This window comes from Carassius auratus, unplaced genomic scaffold (genome assembly GCF_003368295.1).
Source record: "Carassius auratus strain Wakin unplaced genomic scaffold, ASM336829v1 scaf_tig00012377, whole genome shotgun sequence".
In the NCBI taxonomy this organism is placed as follows: Eukaryota; Metazoa; Chordata; class Actinopteri; order Cypriniformes; family Cyprinidae; genus Carassius; species Carassius auratus.
Window position 1 is genome coordinate 50,724 of NW_020524285.1, and position 22,898 is coordinate 73,621.

The 22,898-nt window shown below is 38.9% G+C and overlaps 2 protein-coding genes and 1 long non-coding RNA gene across 3 annotated transcripts; all 3 read left to right on the plus strand.

Moving 5' to 3' along the window:
- Positions 1 to 6,845: 6,845 nt before the first annotated feature.
- On the plus strand, positions 6,846 to 7,302 carry LOC113073591 (uncharacterized). Its single transcript, XR_003280508.1, has 3 exons — positions 6,846 to 6,916; positions 7,094 to 7,132; positions 7,222 to 7,302. It is a non-coding gene; the product is annotated as an uncharacterized LOC113073591 (long non-coding RNA).
- Positions 7,303 to 7,660: 358 nt separating this feature from the next.
- On the plus strand, positions 7,661 to 8,857 carry LOC113073585 (lectin-like). The gene is made up of 2 exons (XM_026246400.1): positions 7,661 to 7,984; positions 8,365 to 8,857. The coding sequence occupies exons 1-2, from the start codon at positions 7,661 to 7,663 to the stop codon at positions 8,578 to 8,580; spliced, it is 540 nt and encodes a 179-aa protein (XP_026102185.1). The 3' UTR covers positions 8,581 to 8,857.
- A 9,936-nt stretch (positions 8,858 to 18,793) lies between these two features.
- On the plus strand, positions 18,794 to 22,895 carry LOC113073587 (macrophage mannose receptor 1-like). Its single transcript, XM_026246402.1, has 6 exons — positions 18,794 to 19,159; positions 19,267 to 19,305; positions 19,396 to 19,743; positions 21,010 to 21,054; positions 21,695 to 22,042; positions 22,205 to 22,895. Exons 2-6 carry the CDS (start codon positions 19,269 to 19,271, stop codon positions 22,564 to 22,566), a joined length of 1,140 nt encoding a protein of 379 aa, XP_026102187.1. The 5' UTR covers positions 18,794 to 19,159; positions 19,267 to 19,268; the 3' UTR covers positions 22,567 to 22,895.
- The last annotated feature ends 3 nt before the right edge of the window (positions 22,896 to 22,898 follow it).

Below are 22,898 nucleotides of genomic sequence, written 5' to 3' on the forward strand. Positions count from 1 at the left end.
CCCCAAGTGACAGATTATCCTGCAAATCAAGTTTAGGTAACTTAAGCTTCTGAAAAAACAAAGTCATATCCCTTTCACTATCTGTATTCTCAGATCAAATCTCCAAAGAATCCTTTAAACACATTTCTTATTTCCCATGATGTATAAACCAATTTACCGCTTTCATCTCTTATTTTGGATATTGCGGACTTACGTTTTTTTAATATTAATTAAGCTTGCTAAATATTTTGCAGATCTATGACTATCATACTGTTTATACATTTGTAAAAATAATTATCTTACAGTTTTTTGAATTTCCAATGAATTGAGTGCTGTTTTAGCAGCCGTAACCTGAACCCAGCTTTCAACAGAAAGACTGCGCTTATGTTTAGTCTCAGCCTCTTGTCATTTTGAGTCTAGTCTTTTTTGTTCGTAAATAATTTTCCTTTTCTTAGCAACACAGTATGAAATCATCAAGCCTCGAAGATAGACTTTTGTTGCTTCCAATACATTTGCCGGATCATTATCATCGTTATCATTCATTTCTAGAAAATGCATTAAATTTGTAGAGAAGTAAAGCCCTTCTCTCCAGGGTGCATATGTCGCCATACGTCAACTAAATCAACCTCATCAACCATTTGTTGCAGAGCTCACTGTCTAGGAGTTTGTTTTGCACTAGTGATAGTGGGCCTTTTATCTGAAATATGATTCATTACTCAGTTCCAATCTCCACCAACAATCATATAAGGACAGTTATACTTGAACAGTAAATCAGTCAGTTTGGTAATGAATGTAGGATCGAGGTCAGGGGCAGCATATACATATAGGATAGTGATTTTCTCTCCATATAAAACCCCATGCAACAAAACATAGCAGCCTCTTTCATCCATTGGAACATGATTGATATTAATGGGCAATTTTTTATGCACCAGTATCGCCACCCCTCTGCTTCTACTATTAAATGAGGAAGAGTACACGTGTCCAACCAGTCAAATGTGTCTCCTGCAACACTGCAACTGCAACATTCTCCTTTCTCAGAAATGTAATTATCCTTTCCGTTTGACTGGATTTTACACCCTTTAATATTAAATGAACAAAAATTCACTGATAAAGCCATTGCATCATAGGCATAAAATATCTAATAATTTCCTCAATATGCAACGTATTGTACATAACAATAATTATGTATCCCCTTTGATATTTAACTAAAGAAAAAATAATAAAAAATAATAAAATAACCCCAAAATATGGGCCAAAATACCAGACCACACAAGGCTGGTATTAGCCACATTTGAACCTTACCCTAAGTGGTCTTGTCTGCTTTAATAACAAGATAAATAAAAATAAAATTGCTCCTATATTTTTAGTTCATACACAGACATTCAGGAAAAAATAAAGATCTACAGAAGGCTGCTAGGCCTCTTTAATCGACCATTAGAGATGCAATACATATCAGAGTTATGAAGTCATGGAGGAGGCGCTAGATTTATCCAAGTCATCGAGAAGTGCCATGTTAACAGAAAAAAAAAATCTAAAATTACGAGATTTAACTTGTAATATTTTGAGAATAAAGTTGAAATTACGAGAATAAAGTCAAAATATAATGAGAATAAAGTCAAAATGTTTCGAGAATAAAGTCATAATACTACAAGAATAAAGTCTAAATATTATGAGAATGAAGTCGAAATGTTTCGAGAATAAAGTAGTAATACTATGAGAATAAACTCAAAATGTTTCAAGAGAAAAGTCGTAATACTAAGAGAATAAAGTGAAAATACTATGTGAATAAAGTAAACATTTTTCGAGAGTGAAGACAATACTATGAGAATAAAGTAGAAATATTATGAGAATAAAGTAGAAATTATTTGAGAATAAAGTTGTAATACTACGAGAACAAAGTCAAAATGTTTCGAGAATAAAGTCATAATACTATGAGAATAAAGTCAAAATGTTTCAAGAATAAAGTCATAATACTACGAGTACAAAGTCAAAATGTTTCGAGAATAAAGTCATAATACTATGAGAATAAAGTCAAAATGTTTCAAGAATAAAGTCATAATACTACGAGTACAAAGTCAAAATGTTTCGAGAATAAAGTCATAGTACTATGAGAATAAAGTCAAAATGTTTCGAGAATAAAGTCGTAATACTACAAGAATAAAGTCTAAATGTTTCAAGAATAAAGTCATAATACTACGAGTACAAAGTCAAAATGTTTTGAGAATAAAGTCATAGTACTATGAGAATAAAGTCAAAATGTTTCGAGAATAAAGTCATAGTACTATGAGAATAAAGTCAAAATGTTTCGAGAATAAAGTCGTAATACTACAAGAATAAAGTCTAAATGTTTCAAGAATAAAGTCATAATACTACGAGTACAAAGTCAAAATGTTTCGAGAATAAAGTCATAGTACTATGAGAATAAAGTCAAAATGTTTTGAGAATAAAGTCTTAATACTACAAGAATAAAGTCTAAATGTTTCGAGAATAAAGTCAAAATACTACGAGAATAAAGTCAAAATGTTTCGAGAATAAAGTCGTAACACTACGAGAATAAAGTCGAAATGTTTCAAGATAAAAGTCATAATACCAAAAGAATAAAGTCGTAATACTACAAGAATAAAGTCAACATTTTTTGAGAATAAAGTCATAATACTACGAGAACAAATTCAAAATGTTTTGAGAATAAAGTCATAATACTACGAGGAAAAATTTGTAATGTTTCGAGAATAAAGTCATAAAACTAAATTTGAAATGTTTTGAGAATAAAGTCATAATACTACAAGGAAAAAATCGTAATGTTTAGAGAATAAAGTCATAATACTATGGGAATAAAGTCGTAATACTACGAGAATAAAGTCGAAATATTTTGACAAGAATGTTGAAATATTACGAGAATAAAGTTGAAATGTTTCGAGAATAAAGTTGTAATACTACGAGAACAAAGTCTACATGTGCAATAAAGTCCTACTCTTAAAATATTATAACTTTAATTTCTACGATTTAAATTCTAAAAAGTATTTTTACTTCATTCTCAAATTTTGATTTTATTCTCTAAAAACTTTTACGTTATTCTTGAAGTATTTTGACTTTGTTCTCATAATATTTCAACTTTATTGTAGAAACATTTTGACTTTATTTTCAAAGCACTTTGACTTTATTCTCGTAATTTCAACTTTATTCTCGAAATATTTTAAATTTATTCTCGTAATATTTTGCCTTTATTATAGAAACATTTTGACTTTATTCTCATTATATTTGACTTTATTCTCAAAGTATTTTGACTTTATATTCTAAGTATTTTGAGTTTATTCTTGTAATATTTTGACTTTATTTTCAAACAGTTAAAGACATTTTCTTTTGTAATTTCGACTTCATTTTGAAATATTTAAACTTTATTCTCATAATGTTTTGACTTTATTCTTATTATATTTCGACTTTATCCTCAAAGTATTTTGACTTTATTTTCTTAATCAGTTCTGTGAATTACTGTGTGGTCATTCTTTATAAAGTAGCAACAATGTCGTTTTTAAAATACAGTACTGTGCAAAAGTCTTAGGCACATTAGTATTTTCACCCCAAAAAAGGGTTTTAAGCGAGTTATTTATATATTTTGCTGTAGTGTGTCTGTAGGAAATATCAGTTTTCCATTAATTTTAATAATAATCTGGTGCGATTCTGAATGCAGAAGCAGTCTGAAAACGGCAAAATGAATGTTTGAAAAATGTAAACAGATTTTATACTGACACACTACAGCAAAATATATAAATAACTGGCCGAACACCATTATTTTAAGTGAAAATACTAACATGCCTAAGACTTTTGAATAGTAGTGTATGTGTAAAGTAGGCTACGTATGATTAAATTAAGTATATTTAAATACCTGTAATTAGAGTATGTGTTCGTTCATATGTGTTAAGGGCTAGATTTTCGCTGGACAAATCAGCTGTGGTGTGATGAGTGTGGAACGTCCCTTACGAAAAATAACCATGGTTTTATTATAGTAAAACTGTAGTAACCCATGGTTTTTTGGCGTGTTGACTACCATTTGTATAACCACAGATTTACTACATATACCATGGTTAAACTATGGTTAATATAGCAAAACCATGGTTATTTTGTGGTTACCGTGGTTTAATTATAGTAACCATGTTTTTTTGGTTTTATTTGTAGTGAAACCAAGGTAAATTTTCGTAAGGGACGAGCGAAATGTGTGGCAAGCGAAAACTTTACAGGAGATGAGAAAAGGACTGCTCCCTCGCTACCTTTTGTAAACTGTATTTTAGACAAAGAACTGCACAGATACTGATATTCTAACAATCTATCGATAAACACATACCTTGTGTCCTCTGTTTGTGTTTAAGAGCACTTGGGCTGCTCCACCGTGGTCTGCGGATTGAAGAGTGCGTTGAAAGACGGAGATCGGTCTGACACTGGTTTCATATGAAATTTAATCGGACTGACTCTGAGGCGATCGGATACCGGTTCCATACCCAACCCTACTTTTGGACGGAGACTGTGGAATGTGTGACGGAGGGTAACGGCTGACCATTTAATGCCACCACAGAGATGGGCTAAGAGAGTTCCACCATAGGTATCTTAAATCTTTTTGCGACATTAATGTCTAGAAAATTACCATCTGCCCCCGAATCCATCAAAGCCTCACACTCAAAAGTGAGAGAATGGAGTGCCAGCCTTACCGGTAGCGACGTAACAGAAAGAGAGGATTTAATAGTTGTTCCAGTTGTAACTTCTTACCTACTGGCGGGCACCGGCTTTTACTGGACATTGCAGAACGACGTGACCGGCGGCTCCACAGTATAAGCACAAACCTCTATCTCTGCTGCTGCATCCGAAAACTTAGGCAGGTGACTTGCTGCCTTGCTGTCTAATCAGTCAATGACTTTGCAGGCAGTGTTTTTGCCCGAAGGCACCTCATGAAACGCATTTCGGACAGGCTTCTGAGGCGGAGTAATGGTTTAATGATCTACAGCAAAATATAGAGAGCTTTGGTAATAACTAAGTGGATATTTCATTACTGCAATATTAATTTCTCGCTAGAAATTACATAAAAAGTGGAAAACGTTAAACACACAACATACATTTACACACAAACTGACCACCGACCGCAACTTTCAGACGCCATCTTTATTCTTTGGCTTAACTCTCACAGAATGGAACGCACAGGATTGTGGGATATCAAAGGCAGCGAAGGATACATCTATGCTGCCTTCAAAAACTGGCCAGATGAAGGCATCTCAGGAGACAGGAAATGAAGCTGACATTGATTTTGGACGTGCCTTGATGCCTTCCTACCTTGGAATGCGACCCCCGAAGGCAGCATTTTTCAGTTCTCGGATGCACCATGCGTCTCTGCTTCTCCTGCTGTGAAAGGCAAGACCTGCCCATCTGCATGGGTTCGGGATCTGGAAAAGAGAACTCACTCTCGCCAGTGACTGATGATAGACTTCTCTGATGAGTGACATCAGGGATTCTCCTTAGTGTCTTCTGTTGGACATGCCTCCTTACTCTGCCATCCACCCGAATAGTCAGCTCAGTGAGCTTATCCACCCCCGCGGGTAAATCAAGGGAATAAATTTTAATAAATGTTTGTTCTGGTGCTATATAAAACTATGGCAGCAGGATAAATGGCCTTATGACTCACAATATTCAAGTCATCTGAAGCCAGTACTAGAGAGCTAATTTCATAATTATGTACTAAAATCTATTTGTCAAAGTACTTAGATCCTTTATACTTTAGGTTGTTTCAAACAGGAGCTAAAATCTCCTCTAACTGTATAAGCTCTCTCTGTATCTAGACTCAATGTTCACATTTTCCAGATAATATTTTAATAATATTCATTAATACATTGATTATTTAAGAGTATATATTTAATTCAGGAAAGAATCGGATTAGTCTTGCACGGAGTTAAATTAATATGACTTTGAAGCAGCATTGAAGGTGCTTAAGCTCAGGTGTTAAACTCACTTAAACAGCAGTCACAGTTAAAGGACAGAGAGTGAATGAAATATGACTAGAATAATAACGCTCATTGTTTCACGTGTTTCACGTCAGAGATGTAAATATTGTCCAGCCTGAATGTCTGAATATGATGTGGAGATAAGCAAATGGATGAGGATGTGTTTACATGCAAACATATGTGTTTATAAACAAAAAAAAAAACAAAAAAAACAAAAAAACAATAAACAGCAGGAGAATGACATTATAAACGAACCTCAGGAGAATAAATACACAATGAGTCTTCATCTCGTCTCTGTTGCTTCATCACCAGGGGTCTGAGCTCTCAGTAGAGGAGATAAAAAAAGGGATGAACCTCTTCTTCTTCTTCTTCTTCTCCTCTTTGTCTTTTTCTTTTTCCTCTCTCCACACAAAGGAGGGGTATTAAAGGCTCTCAGTAACCAGTATCTCCTGTCTTCACTAGTTAACTGTGATTATCATCAATCGGTTCATTAGTAGAGTTGTTTTTATCAGCACCATATATATAAAAATAAAAATAAAAATTCAAAAGAAAAAAAAAAATATATATATATTTTCTAATTGTTATGCTGCTCACCTATAACATTAAATCAGCTTTTTAGTTGTGAGCATTAAAACATAAAATAATAATAATAATAATAATAATAATAATAATAATAATAATAATAATAGTAATAATAATAATAATTGATAATATGTAATTTTGTTGATTAACGTCCATATTTACATGTAATACTGACTGATCAAAAACATCAATATGCAAATTAGGGTAAGTGAGTACACAAATATAGAGGAAATTAAATTTGAAAAAGGTGTTTTTGAGTAATAAACAAATGAAGTGACGTGCTGAATGATGAATTAGAGCAGATATAATAATCATATGATTTGAAGCTGCAGACAGAAACATCAGACTCAGAACAGAAACACACGACCTCGAAAGTAAAACAACTCACATCTTCATTCTTTAAATATAATTAGATTTGAGGTGTTAATATTACCTAAATAGCTGTGAATCCTATTACGCTCCTAAGATGCTTTTTTTTTTTTTTTTCAATAATGTTTTACTTTGAGATGAAAATGAGAGTATCTGAGTTTTTCAATGTGTTTCTTCTTCAGAAATGGAGCAAACTCTATATTTCATTCTTCTTCTCGTTGGTGAGTGTTTGTGGTTTTATTTATGGTTTCTAGTTTCATCAGGTTTGATCCTGTTCTGAAAAGCATTAAAGCAGCGTCTTTTTTCACAGCTCTCTGCTCCGTATCTGAATGTTTTCATCTGGATGTGTTCAACATGGCCGACATGAACGTATCTGGATTGGGTTGCATAAGACGGGTCGTGAACAATGGCAGTGGTCTTCAGGTGAACCTGCGCTTTATCTAAACTAGGAGCATACACAACCTGATAGCAGAGATGATTGTGCTGGGATGAAAAATGGAGAATCGGAGGATTTGCGATGTAGTGATACCTGGCAACTTATTTTCAACAACAGTGAGTGCAGCTATTTCAAATGAATTCATGGAAATTCTTATAAAATACTTCATGTTAGATCTTTAATATAATCATGAAAATATAGTTAATATTCAATAAATCATCAGATGAAGAAGCAGCTCAAGTCTTTCAGTGATGTGTTTCTGATGTTTCCACTGATGCTCCTGTTCACATCCAAACCAGAAAGCAACATAAGAATGATGAACAAACTGATTCACAAATCTATTTTCATGTGTTTTCTGAAAGCAAACACAGGACTCGTCTTTATCAATCAGAAGAAAAACTGGAGAAACGCTCAGAGATACTGCAGACAGAATCACATTGATCTGGTCAGTGTGAGAAACCAGGATGAGAATGAGAAGGTTAAGAAGATCATTAGTGATAATAACTCATCTGGATCATATGTCTGGATCGGTCTGTTCAGAGACTCATGGCAGTGGTCAGATCAGAGTAACTACTCTTTCAGTTACTGGAATAGTGGTGAACCTGATAATAATGGAGGTGATGAAAACTGTACAGCTGTTGAAAAGAGCGCTCAGGGACAATGGATTGACATCTCTTGTAACAAAGAATATCCTTTTGTGTGTCATGAAGGTGAGTAGATCCTCACAAAACACACAAACCATCATCTCCTCCAGATCTCTTAAAGTTCCCGCTACATGTCTGACATGACAAATTCATCCACAGTGTTTGTTCTGATGTTGTTTTTGATCAGTCTCTCTCTAGTTTCTGCTTGTGCTCTGTTTGGTTTCCAGATAAACTGATTGTGATCAGAGATAATCTGACGTGGTCTGAAGCTCTGAGATACTGCAGACAGAATCATGGGGATCTGGTCTCGGTTCATTCAGAAGAGATTCAGTGTCGTGTGATGAACGTGGTACACCTGGCGTCTACTGCGGAGCTGTGGTTGGGTTTACGTCACTCCTGCACTGTGGGCATCTGGTTCTGGGTGAGTGGAGAGACCGTGTGCTATCAGAACTGGGCTCCAGGGAACGGCACATCAGAGGAGGACTGTGAACACACAGTGAGATCTGGAGCAGTTCAGTCTGGAGGAGATCAGCGCTGGATCAGCCGTCCTGAAACTGACAAACTCAACTTCATCTGCAGCAGATATTAAGAGTGAAAGGAAACACAAACCTTCATGTGAGGAAACAAGTGCTTGTGTGTTCACTTCCTTTAACTTCATTTTCACTCATCACTTTGTTAAACAATCATTATTCATATAATAACTTTAGTCTCAGCAGGCAGTCACACCAGAGGTGAATCTCTTGCTCAGATGATTTTTGTTTGGTTGGTTGATTTTTTGTTCAAATTTTATTCTTCAGTAAGCTGTTTCTGAGTTGTAAATTGACTAAATTATTCAGTCAGGGTCTGTTTTCCATCAGGTATATTAATTTATGTTGATGTATCAGTGTGATTCTTCTGGGTTTATTTGATCCATTTAAGAGCCCCGATGGCAAGAATCGCTATTAACATGTTCTGCTTTTACAACTCTCTCCATCATGTCTTTTTGTTATTTACTAATTTCAAAATTATCAGAAGTTAATCCGTTAATTGCATTTTTTGAGGGCATAATTTAAGTTTCCTTCTGTTCTATTATAAGATATTTTATGCATTTAAGCTTTACGTTTATGATTTAAGGATCTCAGATTTCTTGTGTTGCTACTTCTCTTTTTCTTTTATTACATTTGTTGTATTAACCATGTCTTTGATTAGAAATGACTGGTTCAATGTGAGTTAGCATACACATGCTTTAGCTCAGTGAAATATTGTTTATTATTAAAGGTGTGAAGGTTGGGTATAAATATCTACAATCATTTTATGCTTTACATGAAAGAACATGTCAACAACAGCAGCTCAAACTAGAACTAGCAATCTCATCTCTTGACTCTTTCCCAACATCAGAATGATCATTACATTATAAAAAGTAACATAATTAAAAGGTTTAAAAACCTGTTTAAGTTTTGATTAATAGTGTAACCCTTCTGTTGTTACCTAGTTTTTATTTATTTATTTATTTTATTAAGGTAGCTGATGAACAAGCACAATTAAATATTCATTATATACATTTATTATTGTAAATGTTTACAATTTGCTTCCCATGATAATAACAAACACTTAATTGGCATACAATTAAAAAAAATATTTCAAATAGCTTTGTATAAATAAATAAATAATAATTTTGCATTTTATATTTTTTTGTACATTTTTGGATTTAAGATGTCAAGGTAAAATGGCTATCAGATGAATAAAACTGAATGAAATGTAACAGATTATTAAAAGATCAACTAGATGAGTAAAGTTTGATGTCCAACTTTAAAGTTGGCTTGAAAAAGCTATCGCTCAGAAAGATTTAAAGCATTGCAATAGCTTTAAGTAGTTCTACAGTTTAAAGTTTTAATGTTTTGAAGGCAGTATAAGACAGATAGACATGATTATCATGTTACTAGCATGTTGTTAGCATGTTTCTAGTATGATTTTCATGTTATTAGCATGATTAGCATGTTGCTAGCATTTGTCTAGAATGTTAAACATTCTGTTAACATGTTGTTAGCATTATTACCAAGTTGCAAGCATGTTGTTAGCATGATTAGCAAGTTATTAGCATGATTCTAGCATAATTAGCATGTTAGTAGCATGAAGATAGCATGTTTCTAATATGTCTAGCAAGTTGCTACCAAGTTTCATGCATGATTAACATGTTACTAGCAAGGTGTTACCATTTTTTTCATATGATTCACAAGTAACTAGCACATTTCTAGCATGAGCTCTGTTGCAACAATATTCAAATCAATCTCGGTGGCCTGCAACTTCTTCCGGTCCTCTCAATCTGGGACATTTGCATGCGCAATAAAGGCCTACTCTCAAAATATTTAACTTTAATTTCTACAATTAAAATTATCAAGATGATTTGACTTTATTCTCGTAATATTTTTAATTTATTCTCGTAATTTCAACTTCATTCTCAAAACATTTTGACTTTATATTCAAAGTATTTCGAGTTTATTCTTGTAATATTTCGACTTTATTTTCGAAACATTTCAACTTTATTTTCGTAATATTTCAACTTTATTCTCGAAGTATTTCAACTTTGTTCTCATAATATTTCGACTTTGTTCTCGTAATATTTCAACTTTATTCTTGACTAATAGAACATTATGAAACAGTAGGCAGTAATAACGTATTGACTGTAAATTATAATTTTAATTCAAATTATTAAATGGATATTACTGTCACAGCCACACCTTCTACACTCCCGGAATCGGACACTTACGCCACACCCACTCGTCCCCAATCACCTGAATTCTGAACTCCTGTGCATCATCACCAGAACCACATATAAAGCCATCAGTCACCATCACTCATCGTCTGGGCTTGCACCGATCTCCTCACTTGCCTGAACGCCATTATTAAACCTACCTGAACTCTTGAAACCTCTTCATCCTCGTCAGTCTTCCTGTCCCCATCGTCTTCATCTGAGCACCATCTGGATCACCATTCACCATAAGGGAAGTTGTGTTGTCACCGTCCTATCCACGTGTCAAGATTCACCTGTGTCTGAAACCTCTGATTCACATTAAACTACCTTATCACTGAATCCTCTGTGTCCTCGTCTGTGTCTGACAGAAGACCAGACCGCATGCAGAGCTCTTCGGACACGGGCGAGGACAGCACCGCGGATCCCTTCACGCAACTGGTTCACGTTGTACGGTCCTCACTGATGCAACAAACTCCCCCTTCTTCACCGGCTGTCAACAACTCAAACACCGCTACAACTCCGGTCACTTCTTCAGTTGCCCCTGCGAGTCCCATGTCCAAACCAGCGACATACAGCGGCACGGCGGAGGATTGCAGCGGGTTCCTGCTACAGTGTTCCCTCTATATGGAATCCAACTCTCATTTATTCACCTCCGAACGCAGTCGAGTAGCCTTCATCATCAACCTACTCTCAGGTAAGGCCCTCCAATGGGCTGAATCTCTCTGGGACTCGAACTCACCTGCCCTTGGATCCGTCACTAACTTCTGTTCCCAGTTAAAATCCGTCTTTGGCCATCAAACTTCTGCATTGTCTGTCCATGACCAATTATTTACCATTGACCAACAGAGAGATGAATCTGTGAGTGATTATGCCATACGCTTCCGTACTCTCGCTTACATAAGCGGCTGGAATGAAACTGCCTTAATTACAGCATATCGCCACGGATTGAATGACAAGATACAAAGTTTGATAGTTGTGTACGAAGACTCACTAGGAGTAGAGAATCTCATTCAGAAATCCATTTGAGTTGCCCAGAGACTCACTGCCTGTCATCCGCTCACTCCCGCTGTACTTCCTCCGCCCGCTATACCATCTGTCGCTCCTCCAGCACCTGAACCCATGCAAGTGGACTCTCACCATCTGTCCGCATCGGAACGTCAGCGGAGGATCAACGCCGGGCTATGTCTCTATTGTGGGGGAGATGGACACCTCTTACCATCCTGTCCAGTTCGACCTCCACGCCCAGCGGTGAGTACCATCCATATACCTCCTCAAACTGCTCACCTAACTAAGACCTGGGTTACTCTAAGACACCTTTGCTCTTCTGTTTCAGTACAAGCCCTCATCAACTCCGGTTCGGCGGGGAACTTCATCAACCGGCAAACCTTAACTCGTCTCAACGCCAAACATCACCGAAGCCCTGTCGAACTCAAAGTAACCACCATACAGGGAAAGCCGCTGGGCAAGGGTCGTGTCCACTATTTCTCCCCCACAATCATCCTCCGCGTGGGACTCCTGCACGAAGAAGACATCACGTTCATGGTGCTGGAGGAATCCACCGCAGACATCATCCTGGGACGCCCCTGGCTTAACCTCCACCAACCTCACATCCATTGGCCCACTGGCGAGATCCTGAAATGGGGAATGTCCTGCCATCATACCTGCATCACTCCTCCAGCTAAAATCCCCAAGGTCAGTCCTCCCTTAAGGAAGTCTTCCCTACCGGTCCAGTCCACATCAGTGGAGAGCCCCGACACGAAGATGGATCATATCATCCCTCCTGAATATCGGGCGTTCCAGGATGTGTTCAGTAAGCGGTTGGCAACGAAGCTACCACCTCATAGGCCATGGGACTGCGCCATAGACCTCCTGCCTGGAGCAACCCTTCCTAAAGGACGAATCTATCCCCTGTCCATCCCGGAGCAGAAGGCCATGGAGGAGTATATACAGGAAGCCCTCACTCAGGAGTTCATCCGACCATCTACTTCCCCTGCCGCTTCCAGCTTCTTCTTCGTGGCCAAGAAGGACGGAGGCTTGAGGCCGTGCATCGATTACCGCCACCTCAATTCACAAACCGTCAAATGGAAGACCGCTTTCATCACTCCTTCCGGGCACTATGAATACCGGGTCATGTCGTATGGGTTATCCAACAGTCCATCCATCTTCCAAAACTACATGAATGAAGTCTTCAGAGATTACCTCAACAAGTTCGTAATTGTCTACATCGACGACATCCTCATCTACTCCACATCCAAGCAAGAACATATCCATCATGTCATCCTCGTACTCCGAAAACTCCGGGAACACCACCTTTACCTCAAATCCGAAAAATGTGAGTTCCATACGCCCTCAGTCCAGTTCCTAGGTTACATCATCGACCCATGTGGCGTGAAGATGGACCAGGGGAAGGTGGACGCCATCACACACTGGCCTCAACCCGGCTCCATAAAAGAACTTCAACGCTTCCTGGGCTTTGCCAACTTTTATCGAAGATTCATCAAGGATTACAGTTTACTCAGCTCCCCTCTAACTTCTCTCCTCCGGAACCGGCCCAAGTCTCTGTCCTGGAACCCCGAGGCCACTGAAGCTTTCCACCTGCTCAAACAAGCCTTCAAGACCGCTCCAATCCTCATCCACCCTGATCCCAGCCACCAGTTCATCGTGGAAGTGGACGCCTCATCCACCGGGGTCGGAGCAGTCCTCTCCCAGCGGCAGGGGAATCCACCATGACTCCATCCATGTGCCTTCTTCTCGAAGAAGCTATCCCCGGCGGAGCAGAATTATGACATCGGTAACCGTGAATTACTGGCCATTAAGCTGGCTCTGGAAGAATGGCGTCACTGGCTGGAGGGAGCCCAGTTCCCTTTCGAGGTGGTAACCGACCACCGGAACCTGGAATACCTCCGTGAAGCCAAAAGACTGAATCATCGCCAAGCTAGATGGGCCTTGTTCTTCACGAGATTCAACTTCAAGGTCACCTATCGCCCTGGCTCCCAGAACAATAGAGCCGACGCCCTCTCCCGTCTTCATCAAGCAGATCCCGAACCCGAATCTCCAGAACCAATCCTCCCTCCAGCCATGATAGTTAGTCCTATCCAGTGGAGTATTGATCATCTGATTGCACAGGAAAACCTTCAACACCCTGCTCCGCCGGGAGGTCCAGAAGGGAAACTCTTCGTCCCCCCTCAACATCGGATTACCCTCCTGGACTTAGCTCACACCTCTCCGGGCTCTGGACACCCAGACAGGAGGCGGACCCTCTCGCTCCTACAACAGCGTTACTGGTGGCCATCGATGGCTCTGGATACGGTCCGCTACCTCAAAGGATGCTCCGTCTGCGCCATAGCAGACACCCCTAGAAGACTCCCGGAAGGTAAACTGGTGCCTCTGCCCATTCCTGAAAGTCCATGGACCCATATCGGCATTGATTTCATGACTGACCTCCCTCTCTCTCAAGGCTACACCTGTGTACTGGTAGTGGTCGACAGGTTTTCAAAATCATGTAAACTCATCCCTCTCGAAGCGGCAGAGGCACTATTCCACAACGTCTTCCGTCACTTTGGCATCCCAGAAGATATCGTCTCCGACAGAGGCCCCCAATTCATCTCTAGAGTCTGGTCAGCTTTCTTCCGTCTTCTAGGGGTGTCCGTCAGTCTCTCCTCGGGATACCATCCTCAGACCAACGGCCAGACGGAGCGTAAGATTCAGGAGCTTGGGAGGTTCCTGAGGATTTACTGCCACCGTAACCAGGACTGTTGGAGCCAGTACCTACCCTGGGCCGAATACGCTCAGAACTCCCTCCAGCAATCTACCACCGGGCTCACCCCCTTCCAATGTGTCCTTGGATACCAACCTCCGCTCTTCCCATGGTCAGGTGAGCCCTCGCAGGTCCCAGCGGTAGATCACTGGTTCCGACAGAGCGAGAGGGTCTGGGACTCGGCTCACGTGCATCTCCAGCGGGCAGTGCGGAGGCATAAGGAGCAAGCGGACGCTCGTCGAGGACCCACGCCGCAATACCAACCTGGACAACAAGTCTGGCTCTCGACGAGGGACATCCGCCTCCGACTGCCCTGCCGTAAGCTGAGTCCCCGATACATCGGACCATTCACTATTGAACGGCAACTGAACGAAGTGACCTATAGACTCCAACTCCCTGCACAGTACCGTATCTCACCTTCATTCCATGTCTCACTCCTCAAACCCTTCACTGAACCTTTGTCTCCTCCATCCACAGAACCTGGTGATGATGCCGTACCTCCTCCTCCGGCCATCGAAGACGACAACGACATCTTCCGGGTGAGAGCTATCCTCGACTCTCGACGACAGGGTCCTCAACTGGAGTACCTTGTGGACTGGGAAAACTACGGCCCGGAGGAGCGTTGCTGGGTTAATCGTAACGACATCCTGGACCCCAGCCTTCTCACTGACTTTCATCAAGACCATCCAGACCGCCCCGCTCCCCGTGGCCGAGGTAGACCCCGTCGTCGCACAAGATCCCAGCCGTCAGGAGCCGCCCGTGGAGGAGGGGGTACTGTCACAGCCACACCTTCTACACTCCCGGAATCGGACACTTACGCCACACCCACTCGTCCCCAATCACCCGAATTCTAAACTCCTGTGCATCATCACCAGAACCACATATAAAGCCATCAGTCACCATCACTCATCGTCTGGGCTTGCACCGATCTCCTCACTTGCCTGAACGCCATTATTAAACCTACCTGAACTCTTGAAACCTCTTCATCCTCGTCAGTCTTCCTGTCCCCATCGTCTTCATCTGAGCACCATCTGGATCACCGTTCACCATAAGGGAAGTTGTGTTGTCACCGTCCTATCCACGTGTCAAGATTCACCTGTGTCTGAAACCTCTGATTCACATTAAACTACCTTATCACTGAATCCTCTGTGTCCTCGTCTGTGTCTGACAATTACGACTTTAATGTCTTTTTTTTTTCTTTTACATTATTAAACAGTATGCAGTAATAACGTATTGACTGTAAATTATAATTTTAATTCAAATTATTAAATGGACGCCATCTTAATGGGACTATAAAGCCCTCCATACACCTACCTTAACCCTAACCGATATTTAATTTGTAACTTTTTGATAATTTCCTAAATTTCATTGAAAATAAATGCTTTTCTAATGTGATTTGAAATTTGAAAAAAAAAAAAAAAAAAAAGTTTGGTAAAAGGCAGATTCGAGAACGCAAATGGAGAAAAACTAACTTAGAAGTTTTTAGAATTGCATGGAAAAACAGTATGTCCAGCTATAGACAGGCTCAAAAAACTGCTAGGGCAGAGCATATACACAAACTCATTGAAAATAACCAAAACAATCCAAGGTTTTTATTTAGCACAGTGGCTAAGTTAACAAATTACCAGACGCCACCTGATTCAAATATTCCACCAACGTTAAATAGTAATGACTTTATGAATTTCTTCACTGATAAAATAAATAACATTAGAAATACAATAGCGAATGTAGATTCTACAGCATCTAACACTTCAGTTTAATCCATCGCACGCAAAGATAAACTGCAGTGCTTTACAAATATAGGACAGGAAGAGCTAAATAAACTTATCACTGTATCTAAACCAACAACATGTTTATTAGATCCTGTACCCACTAAATTACTGAAAGAGCTGTTACCTGTAGCCGAAGAACCGCTTCTCAATATCATTAACTCGTCGTTATCTTTAGGTCACATCCCAAAATGTGCCTCTTATTAAGAAACCAAAACTAGATCCTAGTATACTGGCAAATTATAGGCCTATTTCAAATCTTCCATTTATGTCTAAAATTTTAGAAAAAGTTGTGTCTGCTCAATTGAGCGCCTTCCTGCATAAAAATGATCCGTATGAAGAATTTCAGTCAGGTTTCAGGCCCCACCATAGCACAGAAACTGCACTTGTTAAAATTACAAATGACCTGCTCCTTGCATCAGATCAAGGCTGCATCTCATTTCTAGTCTTACTTGATCTTAGTACATAGATCATGACATACTCATAGATCGATAACAAAACTATACAGGTATTCAAGGGCAGGCTCTAAGATGGTTTAGATCCTACCTGTCCGATCGCTACCATTTTGTTTACTTAAATGGGGAGTCATCTCATTTATCATCAGTAAAATATGGAGTGCCACAGGGATCCTTCCTAGGTCCCCTTCTATTTTCAATATACATGTTGCCCCTTGGTAATATTATTATTATTAGCTTCCACTGTTATGCTGATGATACTCAGCTATATATCTCAACGAGACCAGATGAAACTTCCCAATTATCTAAGCTAACAGAGTGTGTTAAAAATGTAAAAGATTGGATGACAAATAATTTTCTCCAATTAAATTCGGATAAGACAGAGATACTAATTATTGGACCAAAAAACACTACACAGAATCTTGTAGATTACAATCTGCAACTAGACGGATGTACTGTTACTTCCTCTACAGTCAGAAATCTGAGTGTTATATTAGACAGCAATTTGTCTTTTGAAAATCATATTTCCAATGTTACAAAAACTGCATTCTTCCATCTTAGAAACATTGCCAAGCTACGAAACATGTTATCTGTTTCTGATGCAGAAAAGCTAGTTCATGCATTCATGACCTCTAGACTGGACTATTGTAATGCACTTCTAGGTGGTTGTCCTGCTTCGTCATTAAACAAGCTACAGGTCGTCCAAAATGCAGCAGCTAGAGTCCTTACCAGGTAAAGAAAATATGATCATATTACCCCAATTTTACAGTCTCTGCACTGGCTACCTATTAAGTTCCGTATCAGTTACAAATTATCATTACTTACCTATAAGGCCCTAAATGGTTTAGCTCCTGCGTACCTAACTAGCCTTCTACCACGTTACAACCCATCACGCACCCTAAGGTCACAAAACGCTGGACTTTTGGTAGTTCCTAGGATAGCAAAGTCCACTAAAGGAGGTAGAGCTTTCTCACATTTGGCTCCCAAACTCTGGAATAGCCTTCCTGATAATGTTCGGGGTTCAGACACACTCTCTCTGTTTAAATCTAGATTAAAAACACATCTCTTTCACCAAGCATTCGAATAATGTATCTCTTAAATTGTGAGTGTAGTTGCATCTGATCAAAGGTGCATTTTTATTCATTAGCTTGGGTTAAACTAATTTTACTTTGTTGGATCAGTAGCTATGCTAATGATGTCTCTATTTTGTTTCTATGTTTCGCCCCGGGATTCACATCCCGTGGTAACTAGGATTTACACAAGCTCCAGTCTGGATCCAGAACACCTGAGAAGAGATGATGCTGACCCTCAGAGGACCTCAGATGATGCTAACCCTGAATCCACAAACAGAACTAACAATTATTGCTAAATGTGTCACTGAATCATATAATAACTTAATTAATAATATTCATCGTCTAGCTGACTACGTCTTGTATTATTATTATTATTTTAATTTTTTCTAAAATCCTGTCAAATGTGCACAAACTACTAGCTACTACTAAATATTGTAGAAACATAATTTTCTGTAAAGTTGCTTTGTAACGATTTGTTTTGTAAAAAGCGCTATACAAATAAACTTGAATTGAATTGTGATTCGAACCCAGGTCGATGTCACACATTTTACCATCTGCACACCAGGAGCTGACTAATGTCAACTGTCGATTCACACATTGATGGGCTGAGGTAATGTAAATAGCCTCTTCCAACACTCAAGCTATTTGCACAAAAATCAAGCTATTTCATTTACTCTTGGGGGTCCCCTGTTGGCCACTTAGTTTGGTTATGCCTTGCGCTGGCTCTGTTTGATGGTCTTGTTTATGAAAACCTTAAACCAGATTAGTCTAACACAGCCATGTAAATATAGTTCAGCCTGAAGGTCTAAATGTGTTATGGAAATAGGCAAATGAATGAGGATGTGTTCACATGCAAATGTGTTGATGTTTTCTAAAAAAAAAAAATAATAATAATAAAAAAGAAAGAAAGAAAACCTGGTAAACAGAGGAAGTATTAAATATAATAAAATTACATTTTCCAAACTTCTAAAAACTAAACTTACAAAAAAAAAAAAAAAAAAAAACTGGCAATCACAATCAATTTATTTAGACAGAAAATAAGAAACTTTTATTGTAAGACAGCAGCAGCAGCAGATTATATTATTATTTCATTTGATATAATGAGAATCCATCAACATTTACTAACATTATAAATGAACTTCAGGGGAATAAATGCATGATTTGAGCACTTAAATGCAGGGTGGTGAGAGTCTTCATCTCATCTCTGTTGTGTTCGTCTGCTGTGGTCTAGTCTTCACCACCAGGAACTCAGCTCTCGCTCCGTGGACAAATACACAAATAATATGCAAATGAAGTGACGGAAGAGAGCAGATATAATCATCACAGAGTTTGAAGCTGAAGACAGAAACGTCAGGCTCAGAACAGAAACACACGACAACTAAAGTAAGAACAACTCACATCTTCATTTTTCAACTATTTTTTTTACATCCTAATGTTTCACTTTAAGATTATTATGAGAGATTCTGAATTTTTCAATGTTTCTTCCTCAGAAATGGAGCAAACTCTAGATTTCATTCTTCTTCTCGTTGGTGAGTGTTTGTGGTTTTATTTATGGTTTCTAGTTTCATTAGGTTTGATGCTGTTCTGAAAAGCATTAAAGCAGCGTCTCTCTTTCACAGCTCTCTGCTCCGTATCTGAATGTGTTCAGCGTCAGTATCACTTTATAAATGTGAAGAAGACCTGGACTGAAGCTCAGAGATACTGCAGAGAGAAATACACAGATCTGGCCACCGCTGACAACATGAACGACATGAACGAGCTGATGAAGAGTGTGATTAATGAACGTTTCTGGATTGGGCTGCAGAAGACGGGTCGTAATCAATGGCAGTGGTCTTCAGGTGAACCTGTTCTCTATTTGAACTGGGCATCTGGACAACCTGATGGCAGTGATGAGTGCGCTGGGATGAGAAATGGAGATTGGCATGATTTAAGATGTAGTGATACCTGGCAATTCATCTGCAACAACAGTGAGTGCAGCTATTTAAAATAATTTATAGAAATTCAACAACCAATCATTTATAGATGTGCAAAGATCACATTTTTATGCAATACTAACCTTTTTTTTTTTTTTAATTTGATTATGAATATAGAGGTGCCTGTATATTTTTCACTTTCATTGTTAAAACAATTTCTGTATAGACACAATTTTTAATTCCAGAAAATAATAGACTTTACATTATGGGGTAATTTATCACAATGATAACCTGCAGTTAAAGAGATTAGAGATAAATAAATCACAGAGAGAGCTATTGATATGGCTCCAATAATTAATAATCATAACAATAATCGGTAACACTTTACAATAAAGTTCCATTAGTTTATGTTAATGTATTAATTAACATGAACAAACAATGAACAACACGTATTTGTGTCGTGGCACGAAGGGGCTGGTTCAAGGGCCTGTCTTATAATACTTTCTACCACAAACCAGCAACATTATTAAACCCCACTTACATAAAAGTAGCCGACTACGCCACCTAGGTTGTTTACTAAAACCCAGGACCCAAGTTAACCCAATTCAATTATTCGCTGAGGGCTGTGCACGATTGACACTCAACAGTAGTAGATTGAATTACAAAATATTTGGTCCCACTTTATATAAGGGTGGCCTTAACTACTATGTACTTACATAAAAAAATAAGTATAATGTACAATGTCCCACCACACATAGGTCTCCACAGATCCAGCCAGTCATGTACTCTCACTTGTGCACACAAATACCCACCATAACCAATATACCCTGCACCCAAATAAGTCACACTACTACAAAAAGGAAAAATATGAGTTATGGCTAGTATACTGGCAATTAGTTCTTAGTCTCTATTAATTAGATGCCAATTAGATGCTCTATTAATTAGATGGTCACAATAACATCCAGCAAACGTTCTTCAAACTGGGGTTGTACTCACAAGATGACTGGGTAGCAGTGCCCACTACCCAGTCTAGTCAATTTCCAGCATTGCACAAACCCTCCATTGCTGTCACACTTGTCTCCGAACAGCACTCGCTGAATTGCTTGTCTCCAAACAGTTGGACAAATGTGGTTACTCTGATAGTCACCGTAGTGCTCACCAACCGCTGATGCACTCGACTCCGAACACACGCTGACTCACTCGTCTCCAAAAGCTACGCCTGTGATTGCGCTACGTCGGCGTCTTCACAACACTTCAACTCACGGTTTTCTGCACAGCCATAAAATGTTCGGTTATCACTGCTCCTGTGTTCCTTTTCAGATGCCAGCACTGGCGCACAACACTCGCCAGGGCGTCGACTTTCACGTAAGTGATGCAATCCAAACGAGACACCTGTCAGTCTCTCAAGCACGGTCTTAAAAAGCAACAGTCTCCACTTCTTTTTCTAACCAACCTATGACACTAGGTCACTGATTAGTCTATCAACAGAGTCTTCACGGTTTAGAGTTGATAAAGTTTGTTATTTCAGTCTTCAGTACTTTCAGTCTCAATAAAAACCTGTAACACATTTTTTACTTGTACATGAACTCAAGTCCAGTTCATTTTCAAGTCCAGTTCATTTATTAACTATTAATCTATAAATTACTAATCTACAGTCCAAATGAATGTTAACGAGCATATTTATCTGCAGTGTAACATCTTCCTCTGTTTGATGTTTCTCTCATCGGCTCTTTGTGTCTGAGTCAAGTCTTCATAATGGATCAGTAGAGAGAGCTTTAAAATCATCACAATGTTCCTCAGTGTTACTTCATGATAGATCTTTAATATAATCCTGAAAATATAGTTAATATTCAATAAATCACCAGCTGAAGAGGCAGCTCAAGTCTTTGAGAGATGTGTTTCTGATGTTTCCACTGATGCTCCTGTTCACATCCAAACCATAAAGCAGCGAAAGAATAATGAACAAACTGATTCATGAATCTTTGTCCATGTGTCTTTCTTAAAGTGAACACAGGACTAGTCTTTATCAATCAGAAGAAAAACTGGAGAGACGCTCAGAGTTACTGCAGACAGAAACACACTGATCTGGTCAGTGTGAGAAACCAGGATGAGAATGAGAAGGTTAAGAAGTTCATTAGTGATAATAACTCATCTGGATCAGATGTCTGGATCGGTCTGTTCAGAGACTCATGGCAGTGGTCAGATCAGAGTAACTCTTCATTCAGATACTGGATGTCTGACGAACCTAATAATGTTGGAGGTGATGAAAACTGTACAGCTGTTGAAAAGAGCGCTCAGGGACAATGGATTGACATCTCTTGTAACAAAGAATATCCTTTTGTGTGTCATGAAGGTGAGTAGATCCTCACAAAACACACACATCCATCATCTCCTCCAGATCTCTTAAAGTTCCCGCTACATGTCTGACATGACAAATTCATCCACAGTGTTTGTTCTGATGTTGTTTTTGATCAGTCTCTCTCTAGTTTCTGCTTGTGCTCTGTTTGGTTTCCAGATAAACTGATTGTGATCAGAGAGAATCTGACGTGGTCTGAAGCTCTGAGATACTGCAGACAGAATCATGTGGATCTGGTCTCGGTTCATTCACAAGAGATTCAGCGTCGTGTGATGAACGTGGTACACCTGGCGTCTACTGCGGAGCTGTGGTTGGGTTTACGTCACTCCTGCACTGTGGGCGTCTGGTTCTGGGTGAGTGGAGAGACCGTGTGCTATCAGAACTGGGCTCCAGGGAACGGCACATCAGAGGAGGACTGTGAACACACAGTGAGATCTGGAGCAGTTCAGTCTGGAGGAGATCAGCGCTGGATCAGCCGTCCTGAAACTGACAAACTCAACTTCATCTGCAGCAGATATTAAGAGTGAAAGGAAACACAAACCTTCATGTGAGAAAACAAGTGATTGTGTGTTCACTTCCTTTAAATTCATCTTCACTCATCACTTTGTTAAATAATTATTTACATAATAATTTAAGTTTCAGCAGAAGGAAGAAGGAGGAAAGAGGTGTGCTCTTCTGTGTACATATCAGTATATATATATATATAAGTTTCTCTCTATGTGTGTTGCAGTGGTTTCAGCATGTGTTTTTGAATTGAAACAACAGTTCATTCAACTTTCAGTATAGTTGAGGTCCAATAGACTTAAATGTTCTTGCTGTCTGGACAGTTTATCAAATGTAAAAATGTGGTGTC

Excerpts from the sequence above, each read along its gene's own strand:
- LOC113073585 (XM_026246400.1), top strand. The coding sequence starts at position 7,661 with ATGATGAACAAACTGATTCACAAATCTATTTTCATGTGTTTTCTGAAA. Across the intron at positions 7,985-8,364 it reads GTGATGAAAACTGTACAGCT|CTGTGGTTGGGTTTACGTCA; the intron begins GTTGAAAAGAGC and ends TCTACTGCGGAG.
- LOC113073587 (XM_026246402.1), top strand. The coding sequence starts at position 19,269 with ATGGAGCAAACTCTAGATTTCATTCTTCTTCTCGTTG. Across the intron at positions 19,744-21,009 it reads GCAATTCATCTGCAACAACA|ATGCCAGCACTGGCGCACAA; the intron begins GTGAGTGCAGCT and ends GTTCCTTTTCAG. Across the intron at positions 22,043-22,204 it reads TCCTTTTGTGTGTCATGAAG|ATAAACTGATTGTGATCAGA; the intron begins GTGAGTAGATCC and ends TTTGGTTTCCAG.